Source organism: Heptranchias perlo, chromosome 19 (genome assembly GCF_035084215.1).
Source record: "Heptranchias perlo isolate sHepPer1 chromosome 19, sHepPer1.hap1, whole genome shotgun sequence".
In the NCBI taxonomy this organism is placed as follows: domain Eukaryota; kingdom Metazoa; phylum Chordata; class Chondrichthyes; order Hexanchiformes; family Hexanchidae; genus Heptranchias; species Heptranchias perlo.
The window spans coordinates 15,654,967-15,680,667 of NC_090343.1; the positions used below are offsets into that span (position 1 = coordinate 15,654,967).

The 25,701-nt window shown below is 42.4% G+C and overlaps 1 protein-coding gene across 2 annotated transcripts in view; it reads right to left on the reverse strand.

Annotated features, from left to right (window-relative positions):
- Window positions 1-25,701, reverse strand: part of LOC137335186 (proto-oncogene tyrosine-protein kinase Src-like) — a 139,423-nt gene that overhangs the window by 39,986 nt on the left and 73,736 nt on the right. For both annotated transcript variants that reach the window (XM_068000375.1, XM_068000376.1), the window contains 3 exons: window positions 21,330-21,599; window positions 11,735-11,834; window positions 3,851-3,949 (listed from right to left, as the gene is read on the reverse strand). In XM_068000375.1, the coding sequence (XP_067856476.1) occupies window positions 3,851-3,949; window positions 11,735-11,834; window positions 21,330-21,591 (461 nt within the window). In that variant the 5' untranslated portion in view covers window positions 21,592-21,599. The remainder of the gene's footprint in view (window positions 1-3,850; window positions 3,950-11,734; window positions 11,835-21,329; window positions 21,600-25,701) is intronic.

Genomic DNA, 25,701 nt, shown 5'->3' on the forward strand with positions numbered 1-25,701 from the left:
AGGTTCTTTTTTCTGATACTGCATTAACAGTTTAATAATTACTTTCACAATTTTATTTTGAAAAGCGTCAAGACCTGGCCTGTCATTTTAAAGCCAAACAAGTAATGGACTGAAGATTATATAGAATTGAGCAGAATCCCCCTCAAATTTTAAGATTATACTCGCTTTAGCTCTCAAAATTCATCTTTACTTCAGGAAACATTTCTCTTGTATATCAAAGATCTAACATTTTTTGTCCAAATGGATCAAACAAGCAGCCTTACTAACTCGCAATAATAAAATATTAAGGAGTTAACACTCCTGTCTATAATTTTAGCAAAAAAAGTCAGCAGTACAAAATATAAAATCCCATTTTGTACGTGTATTGACTTTTCCATTAAAATTGTTGATGGAGAAATTTCACCCCCAGAGTTGTTCCCCAGGCAGTCTTTGTAATAGAAGCCAGCCAATCCTTTGAGTGATTGTGTGGAAGGAACAGGACGAATTGGCCAAAAGACCTTCTTTCATGATTCTTTATCATTTTCAGAGACCATATGGCTTATTGGTGCGTGTGATTTGGTGCTACATTGGGATGCTTTTCGTCTTTAGGTAATTGGGGAGTTTCAGGTGTTTAAGAATAGATGTTTTTATCAATCTTCTTGGCTCACCTCTGAGTCGTGGGTCCAAGTCCCACTCCAGGACTTGAGCGCATAATCTAAGCTAACGCTTCAGTGTCGTACTGAAGGAACGCTGCATTGTCAGAGGTGCCATCTATCAGACAAGACATTAAACTAACACCCTGCCTATTAATATGGTCTAATTGCAATATTTGAAGAAGTATCGTGGGAATCTTCTGGTGTTCTGGCCATTAACCCACACCACCAACTGGTCATTTATCTCATTGCATTTGTGGGACTTTGCTGTGTGCGAATTGGCTGCCATGTTTACCTTCAAAACAAGAGTGTCTACACTTTAAAAATAATTCATTGACTGTGAAGCACTTTGAGACATCCATCAGGATGTGAAAGGAACGAGACAGGACCACGTTTTTTCTTTCTATCAAAAAAGCCATTTTAAAATTGTTTTTCCGAAACATCAGTTTATTCTTTTGAGGGTGGGCTTTTTTAAAAAGGGAATAGCTGCTCCACTCTACCACTAACTCATCAATATCACCTCTCTCCAAGTCAGCTGCAGTGGCTGGCCCAACAGTGAGTGCATTTTGCATGTCACTGTCCCACACTCTCCGAGAATGGGATCAGGGTGTAGTGTGATATCTCTTGTTTTAAAAGCTGGCAAAACTGCAATTTTAGAAAGGTAACAGCAAACCTGGAAGCTACTGCCCCTGCATACAAGTCCCTGCGCCTTCTAATCTATCGTCTGTGCAACTTTGACAAGGTAAAGTGTACTCTGATTAAATAGGACTAACGTCAATATTTAACAATGGATTTTGTGGTTGTGTTTTTCATAAATAAAAGGCCCAGGCAATCAGCATTACCAATACATTTTTTCAGGTGGTTCCATAATTTGGCCATCAACAATGCCAGTTAAGGCGAGCTGCTCCTTTAAAATTGATAACCCATTTAAATTCTTTCTTAAACTTACAGAACATTCTCATATCTCACATATACATGTGTAAACGAACAACCATGCTCTACATGCAGACCCCATGCCATCAATAATGCATATGTCCCCTAGATAGCAGCTTCAATAATTCAGGAGGTTGTTTGCCTCCATGCATATATTTGGAGATACATCAGAGCATAAATTTTCCTGTCTGTAGGTCCCAGTGAGACACTCAGATAATAAAGTGTCCACCAGCATCTCAGTAATCTTTGTTCCCTTACCAACACTTCCATTCTGAGGATTGGTACTGCAGATTCCCTTACCGAACCCCCATTGTGCTAACCCCTAGGCTGCCAGCTGTGCAGGCACCAATAATCTGCTCCGTTGAAATAGCTGAAGAGATCTTTCATCAGGAGCTGCAGCTCACTGTGTTTAACCTCTAAAGTACCAAAATGTCTTCTCCGGCTATTGAATTACATTGTTATTGAATGTTCCTCTACCTTTTAATTGTGCCTCCATTTTCTCAAAAATACATATCCCCTGCTCACCAGTTTCTCCCTCCTAAAGATGATTGGATATGGCCTCAAGGTCACTGGCTGCTCGTTGGAGCCTTACTCGAGTTAACATGATTCATATTTGAGCTGAGCCCAAGACAGGGAGAGCGGCAGCTGCCTTACTAAAGGATGTCCAAGGTTTTTGTTTTCGAGGGCCGCATAGGTTCATTGCAGAGAGCCTCTGGGCTCATTAAAGTTTAAATTCATGCTCCCATTAATTTTCATATATCTCAAGTTGCCAATACTAACAGATCTCAGTGTTCAGATTTGGAATGTAATCACCAATGAGGCAACAGTACTAAAAACAGGCCTTTGCAAACCTCCAGCCCCACAAAAAAAAGAGGGCAAATCGGAAAATAGAATTAGATATTCTGGGCTTCGAAGGCCACAGTTTGAACACCCTTTGTTCTAGTTGACCATGAGGAAAGCGTCACAGCTGAGCTCAATCCCGTCCTCACCTGAAGTTCACAAATATACATTTTGCAGCAATGGTCACAAAGTAACGACCAGGATTGAGAACCTTGCCTGATTTTTCTGTAGAGACCTTGGTGCTGCCCCAACATTGACATCAGCTAACTCATCACAGACAGGGGATTGAACTTGCTCTGTTATAACTCAACTCCGTACTGGGCAAAGCCTTTATCAACAGTGCAATCCCTCTAATGTGCACTGTTTCTTATCAGGAAAAGCAGTTTCTGTGCATTTTCAATGTTGTCGCTAGGTTTATTTAGGATATTGAACAACAGTACACTAGCAACACACTATAGAAAAATCATACTTTAGCCAATAGATTTTAATGTTGTGCGATATATATATATATATATTCCAAGGATATGGGAGGTGCAATTTAAATGCAAGTTCTTTCCTTCTTCATAATTTTTACATGCCCATTTATATTGGTGCCATTTGATTTAGATTCTGGGAAACTGCCATTGAGCCAGTTGCTGTGACTATGCTGCTGAATCCAATGCATTATCGCAGCAGCAGAATCATGGACCCAGTTTTTTTTTTGGTCTGCAAATCGGCCACTGGGCCAGAGCCACAAGAGCCAGAAATGCTGGGAGCCAGCTCAAAAATGCCAGTCTCCTACATTTTGAATGTAGTGTGGATATCAGGGGAGGGTATGAACTGGATCAGCTGTGATGGCCTCTCTCTCCCCACCCCTTCTAGTTGAATAGCCTGCTAGGCTTGCGGATGAAGACTACTTGGATGAAGTATCAGACCAGTGGCCACCACCCATGCCCCAGCTTGAGCCAGTACTTGCAGGTGAGTAGGAACAAAGATTGAAAAAAAATTGATAGGCTCCTTTACAACACCTTTATAGATATCTTGTTAAAATAAAGTAGGCATTCTCTGTTTCTATCTGTAAAACTAAACAAAGATGTTTGAAACTAGAATCTGTGCAGAAATAATTCTATTTGTTGAAGAATGCTATTGATTTAAAAGGGCAATACTGTGGAGAATGCGGATTTCACGCAGAATTGATGCAGAGAGACAGACACCCATCATACAGCTAGCCCAGAGTTCAGACAAGCAGAAGAGCCTAATCTTTGCCAAGCTTCAAGCCAGCAGCTGGAGAATTGGGAGGGGACTGCTTACTGCATTATCACAGTGTATTATCACAACTGAAAAGAACAAGGATCGGTCTGTAAAATATTAACACAAGGTATCACAAGCATTCTTCTTTTCAAAAGAATGCTGTTTCGAACTATTAAAAAAAAAACAGTTTATCATTTCTAAAGCAAATTATTTACTCTTCAGCCTGAATGGAGTCAGAAGGTGCAACATAATTGCTGGGGATATATCCGGTGTTTCCTGTAGTGAGGGAACGAGCTAACCACCAATCTCCTTCCCTGCAAGACATAAAAGAGACAATAAAAAAGCATTACATTGCAATTAATCATTTCTATCCAAGTTTCCAGTAAATGATAACATAAAAATAGCCAACCATCCAGATTCATGTCAGAGCTGCAGGCTTTTAATAAACCATTATTGAAGAAAGTGTTGAAATTCAGAAAATGCTGGAATACCTTTCAGACGTAACCACAGGGAAGAGAGATTTTTCTCTCCACTCTCCTTTTAAACACGCATAAGAAAATGCATTTTTTTTCCCTTCTTCCAATAAGGGGAAAAGACTAACAAGGTCATAGAAAATTCATAATTTGCTGAACCTGCTTACACATCTTTGCAATGAATGGAATATGTAGTCTACTTGACTCTGACTGGATTAAGTGTGCTTTGATTAAATATGAGCAACTAACTTAAACATCAATATCCATCATTGATTTCAGACAGTGAATGCACTAGGTATTCAAGTGGCACTGGTCATGTTTTGCAACAAGCGAAAATCTGCCAGATCACTAGAAACCGATGCAATCAGGGTTTCTTTTCCCCGGAGTTTCTTTGAAATTTGATTCAGTGCTTGTAACATTAGCACAACCGCATTTTCTGTGATGCAGGCATCACCAGAAAAGAAACTGAAAAAAAAGTGCTCGAGCGCATTGCCCAGGGATGCTTACACTTTTTGAACTGTTATACAATCAGTATTTTTAGGTCAGCAAAATTGGATTGCATGGATTTAAAGGGCCACTCCCTCCATGAACAAGTTTTCCGCAAACTTTTATTTTCCCTTTGGGAAGAGAGAAAAGCCAAAAGACCCATGCACCATTACATCACAATAATGTCACGCAAAAGTGACATGGTGATATATTCAAATTCAATTTATGTTGTATTGTGTATACACAGCGTTAGCCATGGCTCAGTAGTAGCAATCTCACCTCTGCGTCAGGAGGTTATGGGTTCAAGTCCTATTCCAGCGACTTGAGCACAAAATCCAGGCTGACACTCCAGTACAGTACTGAGGGGGTGCTGCACTGTCCAAGATGCCATATGTCGGATGAGATGTTAAACCAAGGCCACATTTGCCCTCTTGGGTGGGCATAAGAGAACCTATAGCACTATTTCGAAGATGAACGGGGGAGTTCTCCCCGGTGTCCTGACCAATATTTAACCCTCACCCAACATCACTAAAACAGATAATCTGGTCATTATCACATTGCTGTTTGTGGGACCTTGCTGGGCGCAAATTGGCTGCAGTGTTTCCTACATTACAACAGTGACTATGCTTCAAAACTACTTCATTGGCTGTGAAGCTTCTTTGCAACATCCTGAGGTCACAAAAGGCACTATATAAATGCAAATTTTTCTTTCTTTCGATTTGTAAACAAAGAAGGAAAAAGTTTGCCTAGCGCAGTTTCATGAAGATTCTGGCCCTTTAAGTCATCAATTTTTTTCTTTTGTTGTGCAGAAACTAGATCAAAAAGATTCCCTTTAATAACTTGGTTAACACTCCATTTCTGCATCATGACAAAGCCACGTAAATGCAGTTTTACATCATGTGCCTTTGCATTAACAACCAGTTAACTGCTCGATGTAGTAGTTTATTTCTCTTCAGAAACAAAATTAGTTTTCTAGTCTCTCATAAAAGTGCTTCAGATGCTGGTCTTTCCTGGCCTTGGGTCAGTCTGTACAGCTGCTCAATGCCTTATCTCCTCCCTCAGCACCTATCAAATCAGTGTGCTACACATTGCAAGACATTTCCCACATTCAATGATCAGCTTGTCAGATGTGGCTGTAGATATTGGATTTCTTCTGAATACCAGTGAAGACCTGTGACTCAATGTGAATATGAGTGAACCCAGTTGCAGTATGTGGGCATCCATCATTTATCTGCTACTTTCTTTTTCAATGATTTCTTGCTCTGCCCCAATAAAGTGAAACAGATTTTTAAATACCATTCCTGAATAAAAGCAGTGGTGTATATTCAGGATCTGATATCTACATTATAACACACATGGTAAACACAATCATTTTTAATGCAACAGTAATAATCTACACCTAATATTTGAATAACTTTATTATTGTAATACTGGAGTCCACTGCAGTGTCACAGCATGCATGTTAAAAGCTTACAAATCCAGTTGGCCCAGGGAGACATCGTTTCCTTGGACTTTGACTGGAGAAGGGTTAAAAGGAGCTACCCATTCAGGATTCTGTCACTAGCAAGAGAATGGCTCATACAGTGATGCTACTGTTACATAAAGATGCTTGAGCCTCTGCCATGGCAAGTCACTGTAGCCCATGGGTTTCTGCACTGTCTCACTTTCACCCTGCAATGCTTGATCCCATCTCTTGTGCAACGTGTGGAAAAAAGGATCACCAGGAAGTACATCAGCAGGATGACTAGATGATCAAGGCTACTCTTCACTAAAAGTGAAATTAAAAATGACAAGTTTTCCCAGAGACTCAATGGATTTTTGCAGTTGGTACCCAAGCCAAACAAATCGGGAAATTTGCAGATTTAATTCACGGTTCGTGCTGAATTATCGGATGTCACCCAGGGAGCTGGTAGGAGTGCAGCAATTGGTCTCTATGCCCCTGGATTATGATGTGGAGATGCCGGTGATGGACTAGGGTGGACAAATGTAAGGAATCTTACAACACCAGGTTATAGTCCAACAGTTTTATTTGAAAATCACAAGCTTTCGGAGGCTTTCTGACACTCACCTGATGAAGGAGAAAGCCTCCGAAAGCTTGTGATTTTCAAATAAAACTGTTGGACTATAACCTGGTGTTGTAAGATTCCTTACCCCTGGATTAAGTAGGGGAATAATCAACCAGCGTTCCCATCACAGTTGCTTTCCAATGATCCTTGATGGAAGCATGGATATCAGGAAAGGACAGGATTGGGTTGGCCTGTGATTCCCCCATTGGTTGAATAACCTGCTGATGGTCATAGTCAGATTTCACACGTAAACAATGGTTACTTTGGTGAGCAATAGGATTGTGACCATTATCTGTGAACTAAACAAGAGCATGGAGTCAATGTCTTCAAAACAGGAAGAAAGGGGAAAAACTGGTGATGAAAACTGGCAAAAGAAAAAAGAAGCAACTATTTATTTTAAAAAATACCTTGAAGGAAGAGGAGTGCTACAAACATTAGGTATGTATTTTAAAAAAAAATAACATTATGTAAACCTTGTAGTCTATTAAGTGAAGTAGCATAAATAGAGGCAAGTCCTATTTCTGACAATCTTGGGATGTTTTTGGGCTGCATTACTGGGATCGATCTTTGGCTTTGTGAAAACCATGAATTTAAGGGCCGCCCAAGCAGAATCATAAAAAAGGCAGAATGTCCATCCCTTTAATCCTCAAACATTTAATTCAATAAATAATAATCCCCTTTAAATGTCTGCAGGTTTTTCCTCAAAGAAACCAGTCTGATGAGATGTGAAGAACACATCACGAACAGTCAGAACTCTACTTCTTTCTAAGACTTTCTCTCCAACACAAGTCATCAGAATGTTCTTGTGGAAAGAGTTAAAAGACCTTCCACCACCATTTATAAGAAATATGAAAGCATTTGTGAAGTTTCAACACATTCTTCAGGATTGTCTCTATACCCAGAATGTGAATCTCAACTATTTTAGGCATGCAGCCATATGTGAATACAGAAAAGTTTCCAGTCCATCTGATCAAAGTGAATCCAAACAGGCTTATTGCTCTGCAATAATTGTAAATCACAGCCACAGGCTGACTGGGATCCTACTGCACTGACATCCTACTGCACTGACATCATGTGCATCAGAAAATGTTACCAACAGCCAGCTCAAAATCGATCATCTGTGACCTGAATGGCATCAGGCGTGGAGAGGTTTAAGTATTTGGAGGCACAATACATTTTGATGCATTTTCGTATACCATATTAAAAAAAAATGGGCTAGGTTTTTTTCCACACCTAATGAATGAGATGACATTAATATCTAAATACTATTATTCCAATTGTCCAATACGCTCTACACAAAATTGTTAATCTTTGTTTTTGCCCAGGAACCTTGCTTTGGCTAAAAATTACAACATCCCTTATGGAATGCCATGGCAATAAGTGTATGCTTCCAGAATCTAAGAGTTCAACTACTAAATCTATTAGTTCTACAGCATAGGTTTTCAAACTGAGGTCCTTGGAACTTAAGGGCTGCACAAGGATCTGCAGAGTCAGCAGATTCCTGCCCGTTATCCATTTTCTGTATTTGTCGAGATACTACAACAGTTATTTCAGTTGCTGGACATCAATGAACACTGTTCACTGCAACGATAGCAACATTTTCCTTCAGATAGCTGAAACCATCAACTTCAGTGGGATGTAAAATGAGCAGTCATTAATCGGCTGCCCCTTATACCAGATTTAAATCGGGCAGGGGGTATCCATTACCCCTGTTTTATGCCCCCAAAGTTGAAAGGTTTCGCCCACTGTCTATTGCACGTTGGAAAAGGGGGTCCAAAGGGAGTGTGGCAGTACTTGCAGGTGGTCCACCCACAGAGTAAAGTTTGAAAACCTACTGTATATGATTAGAAATTCCATTGACAATCATGAAAAAATATATCTACTGTGTTCACACTCAGCAGTCATGTGAACTCATATCAAGGGACAACTTATTATAAAATTATAAATAGAGACAACAATACAGACCTGCCATCCAATCTCCTAAATTTTTATCAATGTTGCATGTGAAAAAAGAAAAGGGGATTAGACTATACCCATGTAATACAAGTCATGTGTTTAAAGATAAGCAGTAGTTACAATTTATCGTTCATTAAAGCAACACTCCAGCCTCCAAGCTTACTGTTCAAGAGTGCTTCTTTTCTCAATAATTCAGAGTTAGAATTCTGTCAATTGAATAAAGATAGTGGATTTGCCATTCACTGAGGACAGCCATTAACCAGCAGATAGTTACAGCCTTTTCTCATCATAAATTTGGTGTCACACTGCTTAGGAAATATCAACACAAGGTGGGTAATTTTGACTTTGGACAATAGTGTAAAATGTGCAATATCGATTCAGCCACCAGTTATATATCTCTCCCGATTTTCATTTCCATTGACAACAACCGTGAGAGATGTATAACAGGTGGCAGAATCCATAAAGCCCATTTTACACTATCGCCCAAAGTTAAAATTATCCCTAAGGGGTTTTTCTTTCAAAAAATCTAAGACTTAATATTCTTCAGCAATTACAAGAGTTTGTCAAGAGCCAATCATCTCTCTGCCGTAAGAAAAGGGGGAGGGGGAAAATACAGAAGTCCTATTTTCATGGACTTTCAGCCAGCAGTGCAGCAGTTGGTGGTAGCCTGGAATGTTCCTTTAAGCTTTCCTTAAAGGGGCAGCATCTCTTTTTGTGACTCTTCCAGAGACCTCTGATAAAATCTGAAGAGAGGCAATTAGACCAACACCATGCAATTATATCTTAGAAAAGGACTATTTTTTTAAAAAAAGTGAATAGCACTAATAATTATATATTTATAAATATATATATATAAAAACTCCTCCCAGAAAGCCTAATTGCAAAGGGAGATTTCAGCCGTATAAAGTAACAAAGTACATAAATTGTTCAATTCACTATATTCCAGCTGAATGTGTACTGAACTGCTCAGTGTTTGAAGAATCCTGAGGATTTAAAATATGAAGATTATGGAACTGAGGGGTCAATCATTTTTCCCTACCCTCTCCAATAATTCAGTGAAAGGGATTTACACTGGGAATGAAGACGACAATGATCTAAACATACGTTGAAATTCAGGCACAATATGGAAAAATCATAGAGTCATAGAGAGTTATACAGCGGCCCATCGTGTCCGCGCTCTCACTAACAATCTCCTCACTGACAGTCATACCCATGGCTACATAAAAAGGGTTATAATTGTTAATTTCTCAATTCATTTTGTCTTCCTATACAGCCAGATGTTTTCCATTACTTAAAATTTATCTTTGAAACTGTACACTACTATTGTATACTATACTGAATGATAAATCTAAAAAAATCTTTGAAAGCACAGACTGGATGAATTGCCAGAGGGCTGATTCTTCCACTCTACTGAGCTCTTATTCTCAACAGCATTTCAAGAGGGAAGAGCTGAGTAGAGGCCATAAGCCTCCCCTAAGGGAGAGTGGAAAATCAAACTGAGTCATCAGTAAGCACCTCCCAGTGGCTTGAGCAGGTGCCAGGAGTAGGTTACACACACACCCTGTTGAACACCAAAGATGTATAACTTGTGAGGACATGCTTGGAACTAAAAGAAAAAATGCCAACCCTACCCGTTTATCTGCTCACATACACACATACTCAGAAATTCTTCACAGTTGACAGGATGGGCAGCTGCAGCCAAAATCTCCCTAACTAACAGAACACTGTTTCTTCTTGGTTAACTCATTGAATGCTGTAATATAAGCTCCTTTCCCAGAATGGCTTCCTTCCCTTCTGGTGGCAACCCTACCAAGCAAGGCAGGCAGGGACTAAACTCAGGTCTTTTAGTGTACTCAGGCTCTGACTGTTACTCTAGTGCCAGCTTGGCTCAGTACTCTCAACTCTGAGTCAGAGGGTTGTGGGTCCAAGCCCCGACTCGGGGTTCCAGCACATAATCTAAGCTGACATTTCAGTGCAGTACTGAGGAAGCAAGAGGTACGATCATTAGAGGCCGCATCTGCCTGCTCAGGTGGAGGTTAAAGATCCCAAGGCACTATTCAAAAGGGAAAGGAGTTCATCATCACCACCACCACCAAAACAGATTAACTGATGACTCATCTAACTGCTGTTTGTGCTGTGGACAAATTGGCTGAAACATTCGCCTATAGAGTCTGCATTTCAGAAGTACTTTGTGCAAAGCTCTTTGAGACATTTTCAGAGACATGATAAGGTGCTATACAAGTACAATTTTTATTGACCAATCTGCTTGGTTGTAATTTTAGCCAATATGGTTTGAAAATAAATTATAAAAACATAAAGAATGTTTCTTTAATAGAACCATTCAAGAATGTTAGAAAACTGGTACTAGTTTGACCCTGTCACTGTAAGTCAAATACTGAAATGGATTTCCCAAATGGTCAACAGGAAATTAATAGACTGAATGTTTAGATAAAACGATTGGGAAAGGCACAGAGGGATAAAAAAAAATCATTAGGGATGAACGTTCCGATTAAAGACGCTGAAATTTTGATTAATTCAAAAACTGTAATTGCAAGGTTTGCAGTCACTGGGAAAGAGTCCCAAATGGCAAGTGAAAGGCATGTCGGGGACATACAGTTCCTCAATGGAATGGTTTAGATGCCAAAATAGCTTTCAAGTATCCTTAACTTATCCAACAATTTAATGTGCTTTTGGCATTATCTGACGTTTGAGGTTGAATACTAAGTATCTGGCAAGCTACTGATCCGGTATCCACAGAGTGGATAGAATTTGACAAACAGCCCAACTACGCCCAAGCAGCACCTTTTCTTAAAGTGACAGAATCGTCAAATCTATGCCTTCTGATTTGTGCTAAAATTTAGATTTTAGCAAATTGGCTAAATTCAGCCACTGAATGTTCAGTTCAAAACTCAATCCTAAACTAATAGAGCTGGTCTGGTCTGGTCTGGAAGATTCAAACCAACAGCAGCCAGGTTAGCTGAATCCCCTCAGATAATAAAGTTTAAAATGATCATTTCGGGAAGGGGGAGAAAATAATCTGAATGAAACTATCCATTGTTGTTCAGCAAATGCTATAACCACAACAAATGCAAGTCAGGCAAGCTAATTTCATGCTTACGTGTTGTTAACAATCTGCAGTCGCTCCCCTTTCTTAAAGGAAAGGTCACTTGCTGTCCTGGACTCGTAATCATACAGTGCCACAAATGTGGTGACTCCACCTGTAAAGAGAGACAGAAAGATACAATCAAATCAGTGCTTTGCAGAAAGCTTTAATGAAAGTCAATGTTATTTACATCTTGTTTTTGAGAAAAGAAACAAGTTTGATTGCTTTCACAGTGTTTCTTCAAGCTCCCTTTCTACACTAATACTACTCTGAGTACATTGAAAACTGAGTCACCATCTGCACCTTGGAACTCTGGTAATCTAGACTCATATGGCCACTAATGATAAAATAGGAAGGATCAGAAGAATTGTTGATCAGATAGCTTTATGTTCCTTAGTGAGCTTCCATGCTTCATCACCTACTTTATTACCTTAGTGCGGCTGGATCTATCAAAGAATATTTATCACCAGTATTGCCTGGCTTGCAAATGAAAAATAATGATACATAAAACATGACCATGCCATTTGAAAATGTTGCAGAAAAGCAGATTGTAGTCAAGGGAGGATTACAGATACAGTGGCCTAGAAATTGGATCTTGCCCGAACAGGGGAGGGTGGTGGGGGCACGATCCAGGTGAGGTGCACGCTAATAGGGTTGGCGGCCAGACTGCAACAAATTGGGCTACCGGCCTTATTAAGAAATACAGAACTTGTATTTAGATTGCACCTTTCACAACCTCAGGACGTCCAAGAGAAAACTTTTGAAATGTAGTCACTGTTATAATGTAGGAAACGTGGCAGCCAATTTGCGCAGTAACAAGGTTTAGGGATGGGCAATAAATGCCGGCCTCGCCAGCGACGCCCACATCCCATGAACGAATAAAAAAAAAGGTCCCACAAATAGCAATGTGATAATGACCAGATCACAATTTTAGTTACATATACATACAAAGCTCTGCTTTGTCCTGTTTGCAGAAAGGGCCTCAATGGAAAAAAAAAACTTGCTTCAGGCACTGGATGGTTTGCTACAGGTGCTTCATGTTTCCTTTCATCATCTTCCAGGGAGCTGCCTTGTTGTAGTTTTTCTTCAACAAGCCTGCCTGTGCCTCTTTCAATGGCAATATTGTGTAGCATGCCACAATTATTCTGTCAACTTGCTCCAGCTCATACTGCAAGGCATCATCAGAGTGGTCCAAGCATTGGATATATTGTTTTAGGGGGGCTCAAAAAGTCCTCTGTAATATGTTTCTGCTTCACATGTACATAATTGTAGGTTGTTTCTTGTGCTAGGTTAGAAATGGGAACCCATATCTCCCAGAAAACAGCTTGCATTCTATCTTCCATCTAGTGAGATGAGCAATTCTCATTCACAAGTGTGCAGAAGCATCCCCATCCCCCAGAGCAGCAACCTTCAGGGAGGAGTCAGGAGCAGTGGTGAGCAGTAAATTTGAGGTACACTGGCTCCATGAACTTGGAAAGGTGAAAGGAATGGAGGGGGAGAAGAGTGCCAGTATGAACTGGGTAGCAGAGGGGAGAGTGGAGTAACGGGGTGAACTGGGTGGCATGGGAGAGGATTGCCAGTATGAACTGAACTGGCAGTGGGGGGGGATGGAGAGAATTCCACATAAACTGGGAGTCGGAGTGAAAGAAAGTTAACCAGATTGAGCAAGAGGAGAGTATTAATACAAATTCACAATAACCAGCAATTTCTCCACAAGAAATTAGGAAAATTCCCTGCGATTTTTGCCACTGTCTTCCACAATTTTTCAGTGCTCCCATGCACAAGTAGTGATGTGAGTACAGGTAATGGCGGCCTGTACTCAACAAACACCACTGCACTTGGCTGGTGCTGCAGGCCGCTGTTAACTTGATGTATGTCGCCATTATCTCAGTGATGAAATGGTTAACTAGATGTTGACTGAACCAAGTGATGTTTCCTCTTGGTGTCTGGAAGCACCCCAATGGCGTAGAAATTGAGTGTGATGGTCACTTTCACCAAGAATGCCATCCATATGTCTCTCCATGGCTGCAGGATTGGTTCCTGGATCTTACACAGGTCTAAGATCACAAAGTCTTGCTACACACAGATGTCCGATAAGTGACATGTCAGTGGTACTCATGCTGCTGCATTAAGCAGTTGCAAGTCCCCCTCCCATGGCCTTGCGCCTCCCAGGCTGTCAGCTCCTGCTGTTTCTGTCGCTCCTTCTCCAATAAGTATCTATCATTGACGGTGCGATACCCTTGCTGCGGAGTCTACCAAAATACTCCTCCTTCCGGTAATATCTCCTGCTCTGATCCTGCACTGGATCTCTGCTGATTACATCCAGTGCTTTAACACCACTTTTAAATGGCAGAAATGTGGAAATGAAGTAAACCCCAAGTAAATTTGCATGTTTCTCACTTTAATTACTACTTAAGAAGCAGTTAACAAGCAAAACGCATAATCATTGGGTCCGTGCAAGAGAAATATTTACTCTCAGAAGCAAGTGTAGGAGAATGGGCAAAAGTTAATATACAATTAATGTGAAATGACTGAATTACTACTCATTACCACACATTTAGCTTCTTGGTGAGAACGCAAATGTGTCAGAGCTGCCAAATCATTTGGTTAAAATGCATCGTGGATGTATCCTTATTCCCTGAAGCAATTAAAGCTGGAACTTCAAATCTTTGGCTGGTGTAGCTTTACAACCCCATCTGCTGTACCCGTTTTGTCCTTCTGGAGGTTAGCCTATTACTAAAGAGAAGGAAAGAACATCTGGTCCAGATAACTAACTCTTTTATAAACTTTACTGAGTTGCCATGACGAGATATGGCTGGATGAAGTGCATGACTCCAATTACAGACAGTAAGAGAAACATTTAATTCCCCCAAAGTATTGCTGATACCCACACTGGACAGAGATAAGAAACAATCCTACCACCCCCTCCCAATTAACAGTTTGCCGACATGGCCAGATGGCAAGGCATTTTCATCAGTTTGGGCCTCAGTGCAAAATGGCAGAGGACACATTAATGTATAGCAATAAAAGGACAGCAACATTACCAGCTAATGGGAAATCCAGGCCTATCTTATTTCTGCCTTTTAATTGGCAATTGGTGTGTATTAAAGACGGTTAATCCTTTGGGGACTGAATGTGAAAAAGACAGTTTCCCAGTGGCATATCTTTCTATGGTGATTTTACTTTACAACATATTACTGAACCCGGTGCTAACAAAGAGTATGGGTTATCAACGTCTCGATCTGGAAATTAGATCTTCAATGGACAAGTTTCTAAAATATTACTGGGAATTCTTTACAAGAGAAACTCAGAGCTTGGGTGCTAATCTGGCGGAGTGGATCGCCGGCCCATTGTAGAAGTCGCCCAAGTTTAATTTCATTGAAATCACGTGTACTTTATGAAAGGAGAGCAAGTATTGGCATCAGAAAGTTCTGGGATTATTTGAAAATTTTTTTTTTTTTTGTATTCGTTCATGGGATGTGGGCGTTGCTGGCAAGGCCAGCATTTATTACCCATCCCAAATTGCCCTTGAGAAGGTGGTGGTGAGCCGCCTTCTTGAACCGCTGCAGTCCGTGTGGTGAAGTTCTCCTATAGTGCTGTTAGGAAGGGAGTTCCAGGATTTTGACCCAGCGACAATGAAGGAACGGCGATATATTTCCAAGTCGGGGTGGTGTGTGACTTGGAGGGGAACGTGCAGGTGGTGTTGTTCCCATGCACCTGCTGCCCTGGTCCTTCTAGGCGGTAGAGATCGTGGGTTTCGGAGGTCCTGTTGAAGAAGCCTTGGCGAGTTGCTGCAGTGCATCCTGTGGATGGTACACACTGCAGCCACAGTGCGCCGGTGGTGAAGGGAGTGAATGTTTAAGGTGGTGGATGGGGTGCCAATCAAGCGGGCTGCTTTGTCCTGGATGGTGTCGAGCTTCTTGAGTGTTGTTGGAGCTGCACTCATTCAGGAAAGTGGAAAGCATTCGATCACACTCCAGACTTGTGCTTTGTAGATGGTGGAAAGGCTTTGGGGAGTCAGGAGGTGAGTCACTCGCCACAGAATACCAAGCCTCTGACCTGCTCTTGTAGCCGTTGTATTTATATAGCTGGTCCAGTTAAGTTTCTGGTCAATGGTGACCCCCAGGATGTTGATGGTGGGGGATTCAGCGATGGTAATGCTGTTGAATGTCATAGGGAGGTGGTTAGATTCTCTCTTGGAGATGGTCATTGCCTGGCACTTGTCTGGCGCGAATGTTACTTGCCACTTATCAGCCCAAGCCTGGATGTTGTCCAGGTCTTGCTGCATGCAGGCACTGACTGCTTCATTATCTGAGGGGTTGCGAATGGAACTGAACACTGTGCAATCATCAGCGAACATCCCCATTTCTGACCTTATGTTGGAGGCAAGGTCATTGGTGAAGTAGATGAAGATGGTTGGGCCTAGGACACTGCCCTGAGGAACTCCTGCAGCAATGTCCTGGGGCTGAGATGATTGGACTCCAACAACCACTACCATCTTCCTTTGTGCTAGGTATGACTCCAGCCACTGGAGAGTTTCCCCCCGATTCCCATTGGCTTCAATTTTACTAGGGCTCCTTGGTGCCACACTCGGTCACATGCTGCCTTGATGTCAAGGGCAGTCACTCTCACCTCACCTCTGGAATTCAGCTCTTTGTCCATGTTTGGACCAAGGCTGTAATGAGGTCTGGAGCAGAGTGGTCCTGGCGGAATCGAAACTGAGCATCGATGAGCAGATTATTGGTTAGTGCCGCTTGATAGCACTGCCGATGACACCTTCCATCACTTTGCTGATAATTGAGAGTAGACTGATGGTGCGGTAATTGGCCGGATTGGATTTGTGGACAGGACATACCTGGGCAATTTTCCACATTGTCGGGTAGACGCCAGTGTTGTAGCTGTACTGGAACAGTGTGGCTGGAGGTGCGGTCAGTTCTGGAGAAATATAACTTGAAATGCTTCGCCCGGCAGGAATGCATTTCAGGAATTCTGGTATGTGACCCCCATGATTTTCAGTCTAGTAATGGCTGTAAAATTGTGTGTGGGGAGGTTTGCAGAGAAAGGAGAGGTCTGCGGGGGGGGGATGGGGGGGAGGGGAAGCAGAATGCCTGAACTCCCGATATGTATTCCTACTGGGTGATGCTCCCGCATCAGGAGGGCATGTTCGAAAAATTGCCCCTTAGGACTTAGGCCTCTTGACCTTCAGCCATGTTTCCCTGTTGTTTCGGCTCTCATAATTACTTCCAATCCCTAAGTATCTTTATATCTATTCTGGTAACATTTAAGAGCAGCAGGAGGGACCTCATTTTGGATGTGAGCTGTAATATCACATTTGTATCTGAATTTTAAAGTTGGATAACACAAAAACAAAATCCCCCGGCAAAAACAAACTGTTGCAGATGTCTGCACATGAGGCTGAGTCACAGAGACACAACACACTGCAGCAGAGCCAGAGGGTGAGAACAAAATCAATATGGAAGCTACTTGCCCGATTTGCTGATGATCGACTAACTCAATGACATGCTCAGCAGCTGCAAATTAATTCTCACTGCATCAAATCCTCAACACCTGAATGTTCATTCCCCTCCACCAAAAATTGGCTCGATATCCTTCACACCTCCAACATCATTAATTTTAAAACTTTGCTCTGCAATTTATTTATGCACACAGCATTGCAAAAATCAGGTCAAGATGCTTAGCACTTAGTCCACTTGGAAATGCCAGTGGTAATATGAAGAAGACACACACAGAAATGATAAGCACCTCATCCAAAAGAGAAAGATTGAGAAAAGATTAAGAGTAGTTTGCTTAATCACCGGAAGCCAATTTTTGCATGCGTTTTTTCTACGTGAATATTTGTGCGTTTATGCTCATCAAATTGAGTGATATTAACACCAAGAGTTAAAGCAAATTTCGATTGCAGACAACTCCATCAAGCAGTTCCTGGTCATGGGTATGATGAGTTAGATGTAAAGTAATGCTTGCTGTGTTCTGTCTCAACAATGTGCTTTAACCCCAAATTCAAAAAGAAAATCCCCAACTACACCAGTGTAGCACCTCCATATTCTACACTAACCATCCTTTCTAAATCAGATCATCAGATCAGCAAATAAAGAACTTGCATTTATAATAGCATCTTATCATGTCCTCAAGATGTCCCAAAGCATTTTACAACCAATTTTTGTGGTGCAGTCTCTTATTGTTATGTAAGCAAATGCTGCAATCAATTTGCAAAAAAGAAAGTCCCATAAACAGCAAGTGAATGAATGACCAGATAATCTGTTTTTGTTGGTGTTAGTTGAGGAAGGGATGTTGGCCACGACATTGGGAGAACTCCATGCTACTCTTCAAATAGTGCCATGAGATCTTTTACGTTCACTTAAGCAGGCAGACAGGACCTCGGTTTAATGTATCATCCAAAAGACAGCATCTCTGACAATGCAGCACTCCCACAGTACTGCACTGAAGTGTAGATTATGTGCTCGAGCCCATAGTGGGGCTTGAACCTTCTGACTCAGGTGAGAGTGCTACCAACTGAACCAAGCTGATTCTCTGCTACAAAATTAGAGCAGTTTTTGTCCTGTGAACTATGCTTACTAGAAACTTAAATGAAGAGGCATAACAGCCAACAGATGAGGGAAGATTTTCATCTAATCAGATCTTAGAGTGAAAGAACAATGTGCTCATCAACTATACCACCCGATCCCTACATCTATTATTTTATGGTGAAAAATTTCTAAAAATTATACCACAACTGTACACTAGACAGTAAACCCTTTCTGTCAAGATATTAAGTAAGGCTGCCAGTGAAGGACAATATGTGCACTGTGTATTGATTGCTGTACATTTATGTCATTGATCAGACAGATGAGCATCTCTTGAAATATAAAAATCAATTTGATGTGCACAGGACTCTACAACAGATCTTCATTTGTGCAGGACATATTAGAAAACAAGTGAAACAGAGGGAAATTACTTCTCTTTTTCCTTTGCCCATTATTTCCCATTGTGGATCACCTAAATGAAGATAAGCTGCAGTCTCCACTCAGTTGGGTTTCATCCTGTGCATTTCAAATTCACTTGATACTACAGGGCAAACTAAATGGATCAAAACTGACGACACACGGGTATCAGTTATCACACAGCATACACAAACGACTGACTTGTACTGAGCTTTACGTGTCTTATAGAGTCAGGGAGTCATAGCATGAATTTGTACACTGGCTAATTTAAGAAATGGCATGATAAGTAAGAATTATTTTATGAGAATGAGATACACACTGAAGGTGACAAGGACCAAAATGAATCTGGAAGGATGAAAATGTATCTTGGATAACCAATGACAGAAACGTTCCTCCAATCTTTCAAATTATAAAGGCTTTTGATCAGGTAAATGGGGAAAAATTATTTCCGTGAGTCGGTAACTAGAGGGCATTAGTCCATCAGCACCAAAAGACGAAGGAAGATGTTAGGAGAATTTCTTTATATGCCAAGGATGGTTAGGACATGGAATTTCCTACCATAAAGACACTTTTTAAAAGGGAATTGGATAAATATTTTGAAAAAAAAACTTAAAAAAGGAAAAACGCAGAAGTGTGGGACCATGCTGTCAGGTTTTTGAGATTTGGTATAGGTGCAATGGGCCCCATTTATGCTGTAAAATTCTATGTGTACTTTAAAAGAAAACAGGTCAGGAATGTACCAGGTTCAGTCTCTGGCCTGTGCTGATTTAGCTAATCTCAGCTCATGTGATGATGCAAGTTCTACAAATGGCTTCTGCAATAGAGGAAAATTACCACCAGGCAGGATTCCTATTCCTGATCAAAATCCGTAAGAGCCCTACATGGACTGTAAAAGTGTTCCTTTCTCTTGCTTTCATTCTTGAAGAAGCTTCAAACTACTTCCTGTTTTCCATCCAAATATTTTGCTTCATTAAAAGTAATAGTAAATTTGAAATCATCACCAGGAATACCAATTTATAAAAATCCTCACAGTACTGATGGAGCGTTGCATTGCCAAGGTGCTGTCCTTTGGATGGGATGCTAATCTTTCCCAGGGGTTCATGTGGATATTAAAAGTCCCAAGGCACTATTTACAAAAAAGCAAAGCTCCCCCAATGTTCTGGTCAATATTCCTCTCTCGATCAACAATAATGAAAAAGTGATTAACTGCTCATTTATGTCATTGCTGTTCGTAGGATCTTCCGGTGAGCAAAATGGCTGCTACATCTGCCTACATAACAGTCACTGGACTTCAGAGTAATTACATAAGAACATACAAAATTGATGGGCAGGAAAAGACCATCAAGCCTTGAGACATTTATCAGATATGTGATGAGGCAACATTTGGTGAAACACGGCACCAATATGTTTCAGCATCGAGGTGTGCTCCAAAGGCACTTCTCATCCAAGCCAACCTATAGCCATTGTCACCATGGTGACAGTGAGAACATTATAGGATAGTGCTTGTAAACTTCATATTCTGTAAGCACTTGTCAAAAACATCTATATATGAACTATTCCTTCTCCCAAAAGCCTACCACCACAGGTACTCTCCTTCATTTGGAAGGCCTGCAGATACTTCATGTTTTCTGCTGATTACAAAGTAAAAATATTTTTATAAAGCTCTAGCATCAGAAGATTCAGCAGCCCCACACAAGGGAAGGAGAAAAAAAGCCAGGGTTCCAACTCCTGATTGATATCCAGTGACTGTTGCCAGAAAAGTGTTCATTGGATGCTGACAGGATTGGGCTCAGCTGTGATTTCCACGATTCATAAGGCTGCTGACATCCATTGCCTAGGTTTGCACATGAACGGCCACATGGCCAAACCTGACTGATTTTTCCCTCCCGAGTCTAAGAGCACTGAAGCTAATTGTAGCACCATCACTGCCGGTCCAGCTGAGATCAGCTACCTCAGTACAGATCAGAAATGGAACTTGGGACTCTGTGGCTTGTGACTCAATCAGTTGCAAAAGAACAAACTTACACTTATAGAATGCCTTATCATATCTCTCAAACATCCCAAAGTGATTCACATATAATGAATTACACTGTGCACTTACTCTTGTTATGGGGTAACCACAGCAACCATTTTGCACAAAGCAAGGTCGCATAAACCAAAGAAATAAATGTTGAATTAATCTGATTTTTTGCTTCTGGTGTTGGTTGAGGAAGGGATGTTGGCCAGTGCAGTGGGAAAGCTCCTTGCTCTTCTTCCAATAGTGCCACGGGATTATTCACCTGCACCACCAGATGGGGCCTATGTTTAACGCTTCATCTGAAGGACAGCAACTGCTACAAAGCACAACTCCCTTAGTACCACACTGATGCATGAGCCAAAATTATATGCAGGATCATGGCTTATCCCACAACCTTCTGACTTATAGAGGTAAGAATGCTACCAACTGAACCAAGCTGACACTAATAGTTACTTAGGTTACACAGAGCCTTTAGCATAGTCAAGCTCCCTGATTTTTATAAATTGGTATTCCTGGTAATGATTTCAAATCTTCTCTTTAAATTAATTTATGATTACTAATTAATCAAAAGTTCTCTCTCTCCTCCTCCTCCCCCCACGATCACTCCACAGCTCCAATGCCCCATACTAACCTGCTAGTTGGCCTGTTCGTTGCGATGGCGAAGATGTATTTGATGAAATAACCCCTCCGAATAGCGTTAATTCTGTGGTTCCTCCAAATGGTGCAACAGTGGAGCAGTTCTTATCAAGACCTGAAGCTTTTGCGGGAGTTGTCTGGGATTCTTGCATTGGATCAAGACCATAGCGTAGATTCTGTGTGCTGGATGAAACACTGTTGTCTCCAGCCTTTGGCTTCTGAGAAGCGTCTTTTAGCTTGCTCTTACTACTCCCCATTGTCAAACCTGTTAAAACAATTAAAATTAGTAACAGTCAGAACAGTTTTTAAGAGCAATAACTCGAGAGTAAATTCCTTCTTCTTTCTCTCTGATCATATGGACAACACTATTTTTAATCTTAGCTTTAAAATAATAAAAATATTATAATAATAGAAGAAAACATTGTAAAAGTTTCTGAGGCAGCACACAACGGACCAGCCATCAGCAAGATGATAAATCAGTAGACTTGCACACTGGCTGTTTCAGGAAATGGAATGACTCAACAATTCTTTAAGTAGGTGATAATACAAGGCTAAGTCACCACCCTACCTTTGAAGGTTAAATACCTGGGTCACAGGTAAGGTGAAATTTATACTTTTCAGCCTGAATACTACATCACCTCACTCTCCTCATCACCACCTCACTCTCCTCATCACCACCTCACTCTCCTCATCACCACCTCACTCTCCTCATCACCACCTCACTCTCCTCATCACCACCTCACTCTCCTCATCACCACCTCACTCTCCTCATCACCACCTCACTCTCCTCATCACCACCTCACTCTCCTCATCACCACCTCCCTCTCCTCATCACCACCTCCCTCTCCTCATCACCACCTCCCTCTCCTCATCACCACCTCCCTCTCCTCATCACCACCTCACTCTCCTCATCACCACCTCCCTCTCCTCATCACCACCTCCCTCTCCTCATCACCACCTCCCTCTCCTCATCACCACCTCCCTCTCCTCATCACCACCTCCCTCTCCTCATCACCACCTCCCTCTCCTCATCACCACCTCCCTCTCCTCATCACCACCTCCCTCTCCTCATCACCACCTCCCTCTCCTCATCACCACCTCCCTCTCCTCATCACCACCTCCCTCTCCTCATCACCACCTCCCTCTCCTCATCACCACCTCCCTCTCCTCATCACCACCTCCCTCTCCTCATCACCACCTCCCTCTCCTCATCACCACCTCCCTCTCCTCATCACCACCTCCCTCTCCTCATCACCACCTCCCTCTCCTCATCACCACCTCCCTCTCCTCATCACCACCTCCCTCTCCTCATCACCACCTCCCTCTCCTCATCACCACCTCCCTCTCCTCATCACCACCTCCCTCTCCTCATCACCACCTCCCTCTCCTCATCACCACCTCCCTCTCCTCATCACCACCTCCCTCTCCTCATCACCACCTCCCTCTCCTCATCACCACCTCCCTCTCCTCATCACCACCTCCCTCTCCTCATCACCACCTCCCTCTCCTCATCACCACCTCCCTCTCCTCATCACCACCTCCCTCTCCTCATCACCACCTCCCTCTCCTCATCACCACCTCCCTCTCCTCATCACCACCTCCCTCTCCTCATCACCACCTCCCTCTCCTCATCACCACCTCCCTCTCCTCATCACCACCTCCCTCTCCTCATCACCACCTCCCTCTCCTCATCACCACCTCCCTCTCCTCATCACCACCTCCCTCTCCTCATCACCACCTCCCTCTCCTCATCACCACCTCCCTCTCCTCATCACCACCTCCCTCTCCTCATCACCACCTCCCTCTCCTCATCACCACCTCCCTCTCCTCATCACCACCTCCCTCTCCTCATCACCACCTCCCTCTCCTCATCACCACCTCCCTCTCCTCATCACCACCTCCCTCTCCTCATCACCACCTCCCTCTCCTCATCACCACCTCCCTCTCCTCATCACCACCTCCCTCTCCTCATCACCACCTCCCTCTCCTCATCACCACCTCCCTCTCCTCATCACCACCTCCCTCTCCTCATCACCACCTCCCTCTCCTCATCACCACCTCCCTCTCCTCATCACCACCTCCCTCTCCTCATCACCACCTCCCTCTCCTCATCACCACCTCCCTCTCCTCATCACCACCTCCCTCTCCTCATCACCACCTCCCTCTCCTCATCACCACCTCACTCTCCTCATCACCACCTCACTCTCCTCATCACCACCTCACTCTCCTCATCACCACCTCACTCTCCTCATCACCACCTCACTCTCCTCATCACCACCTCACTCTCCTCATCACCACCTCACTCTCCTCATCACCACCTCACTCTCCTCATCACCACCTCACTCTCCTCATCACCACCTCACTCTCCTCATCACCACCTCACTCTCCTCATCACCACCTCACTCTCCTCATCACCACCTCACTCTCCTCATCACCACCTCACTCTCCTCATCACCACCTCACTCTCCTCATCACCACCTCACTCTCCTCATCACCACCTCACTCTCCTCATCACCACCTCACTCTCCTCATCACCACCTCACTCTCCTCATCACCACCTCACTCTCCTCATCACCACCTCACTCTCCTCATCACCACCTCACTCTCCTCATCACCACCTCACTCTCCTCATCACCACCTCACTCTCCTCATCACCACCTCACTCTCCTCATCACCACCTCACTCTCCTCATCACCACCTCACTCTCCTCATCACCACCTCACTCTCCTCATCACCACCTCACTCTCCTCATCACCACCTCACTCTCCTCATCACCACCTCACTCTCCTCATCACCACCTCACTCTCCTCATCACCACCTCACTCTCCTCATCACCACCTCACTCTCCTCATCACCACCTCACTCTCCTCATCACCACCTCACTCTCCTCATCACCACCTCCCTCTTCATACACAAGACCCATGACCTGCAGTTTTACGAAAAAATGGCTGGAATTGCGGAATGTAATCTCTGACACACCAGTAAAATTCCCTAAATGTAAAACATTCAGAATTGAGGAATACAAACCCTAAAATACCAATAAAAATCCTCAACTGTATTGTAATAAAAAAATAAATTGACTTATTCAGTCACCATAAACCAATGGCCTTGCTCATGCGTCTCTACTAGGGAATAATAAAGCTGATGCTTACTGATTTCCATCACAAGTTCAGATTTTTTTCCAGATGGTAGGTCGGTAAAAACTGATTTTCTTCCAAACTTGCAATTCAAAAGTTCATATTCTCCCTGGTTATCGCACTAAAAATCCAGTCACAAGAGGCAGATGAATTGTATTTGTGATACCACCATAGACATTGCATGACGTACACATGATGATATCACAAATGTGTCGCTAGTGCATCTTGGCATTCGATTTTCAGTGTATCAGATTTTTAATTCCGCCTCCCCCCGCCAATCCTCTCCCGTCCATTGTGGGTGGGTTAATATCGACCCCAAAATCTTTCAAAGGAGAATAGAGGTCAGTTCAAATTTATGGTGCACGAGCAAGATGGAGCTTCGTTAACAGATTGGTTCCTGGTCAGCAACGAGATAACCCACTGCTAGATATTTTCTCTTTTGTTGAGGACGTCCTTTAACCTAATGTTCACTCTCTTCTTGGTTTATCATGTATGTGACTCTCTCTTCCCTCCGTCACTATTCCCCTTCCCTCCTTCACCATTAATAATTAGTGCACTAAAAGAGAACAAAAAATGTAAAAAATTTTAAAATCTGCTATCCATTTGGCCTCTGTCTAATTCTATTTAGTAGTGGGTTTTTTCCTCTCCACAGCCTGCGGTTATCTGAAAATTCCTTTTTCATTCCTTATGGGTTATTTTGTAATATAAAAACCTATTTTACACAAGTACCGGGCGGGGGGGGGGATGAGAAAAAAAAGAGATTAAAAATGTTTAATGTGGAAAAGTTGTATTTCAGACACTGTAGACAGATTTTACAGTGCTTGACTTCACACAGAAATAGATTAGTGATCCTATAAAGACCTTCTGTTCTTGCCCACAGTGTTGTATACCTTAAAAGGTTTTTTTTAAAAAATCCCTTGCTTGTTTTCTGGGTTCAGTGGCTTTGAAGTGCTTTGGGACATCCCAAGGACAAAAAATGCTATATAAATGCAAATGCTTTTGAGGTTCCAATTTCTCTCCCCAGCCCGTGGTTTCCCCCTGGTTTTCTGACTATAAATCGAACCTGAAAAATAGCCAAAAATGGCAATAATGTCCGTAACCATGGCCTGGTTGCAATGAGCCACACTCTCACCAGTTCTCCTTTACTGGGTAGCATTTTGAAACTGAAAGCAGCTGATAAATAAATATCTACAAAAGAGCGAGGAGGAAGGAAAAGAAAAAAGTGGCTTC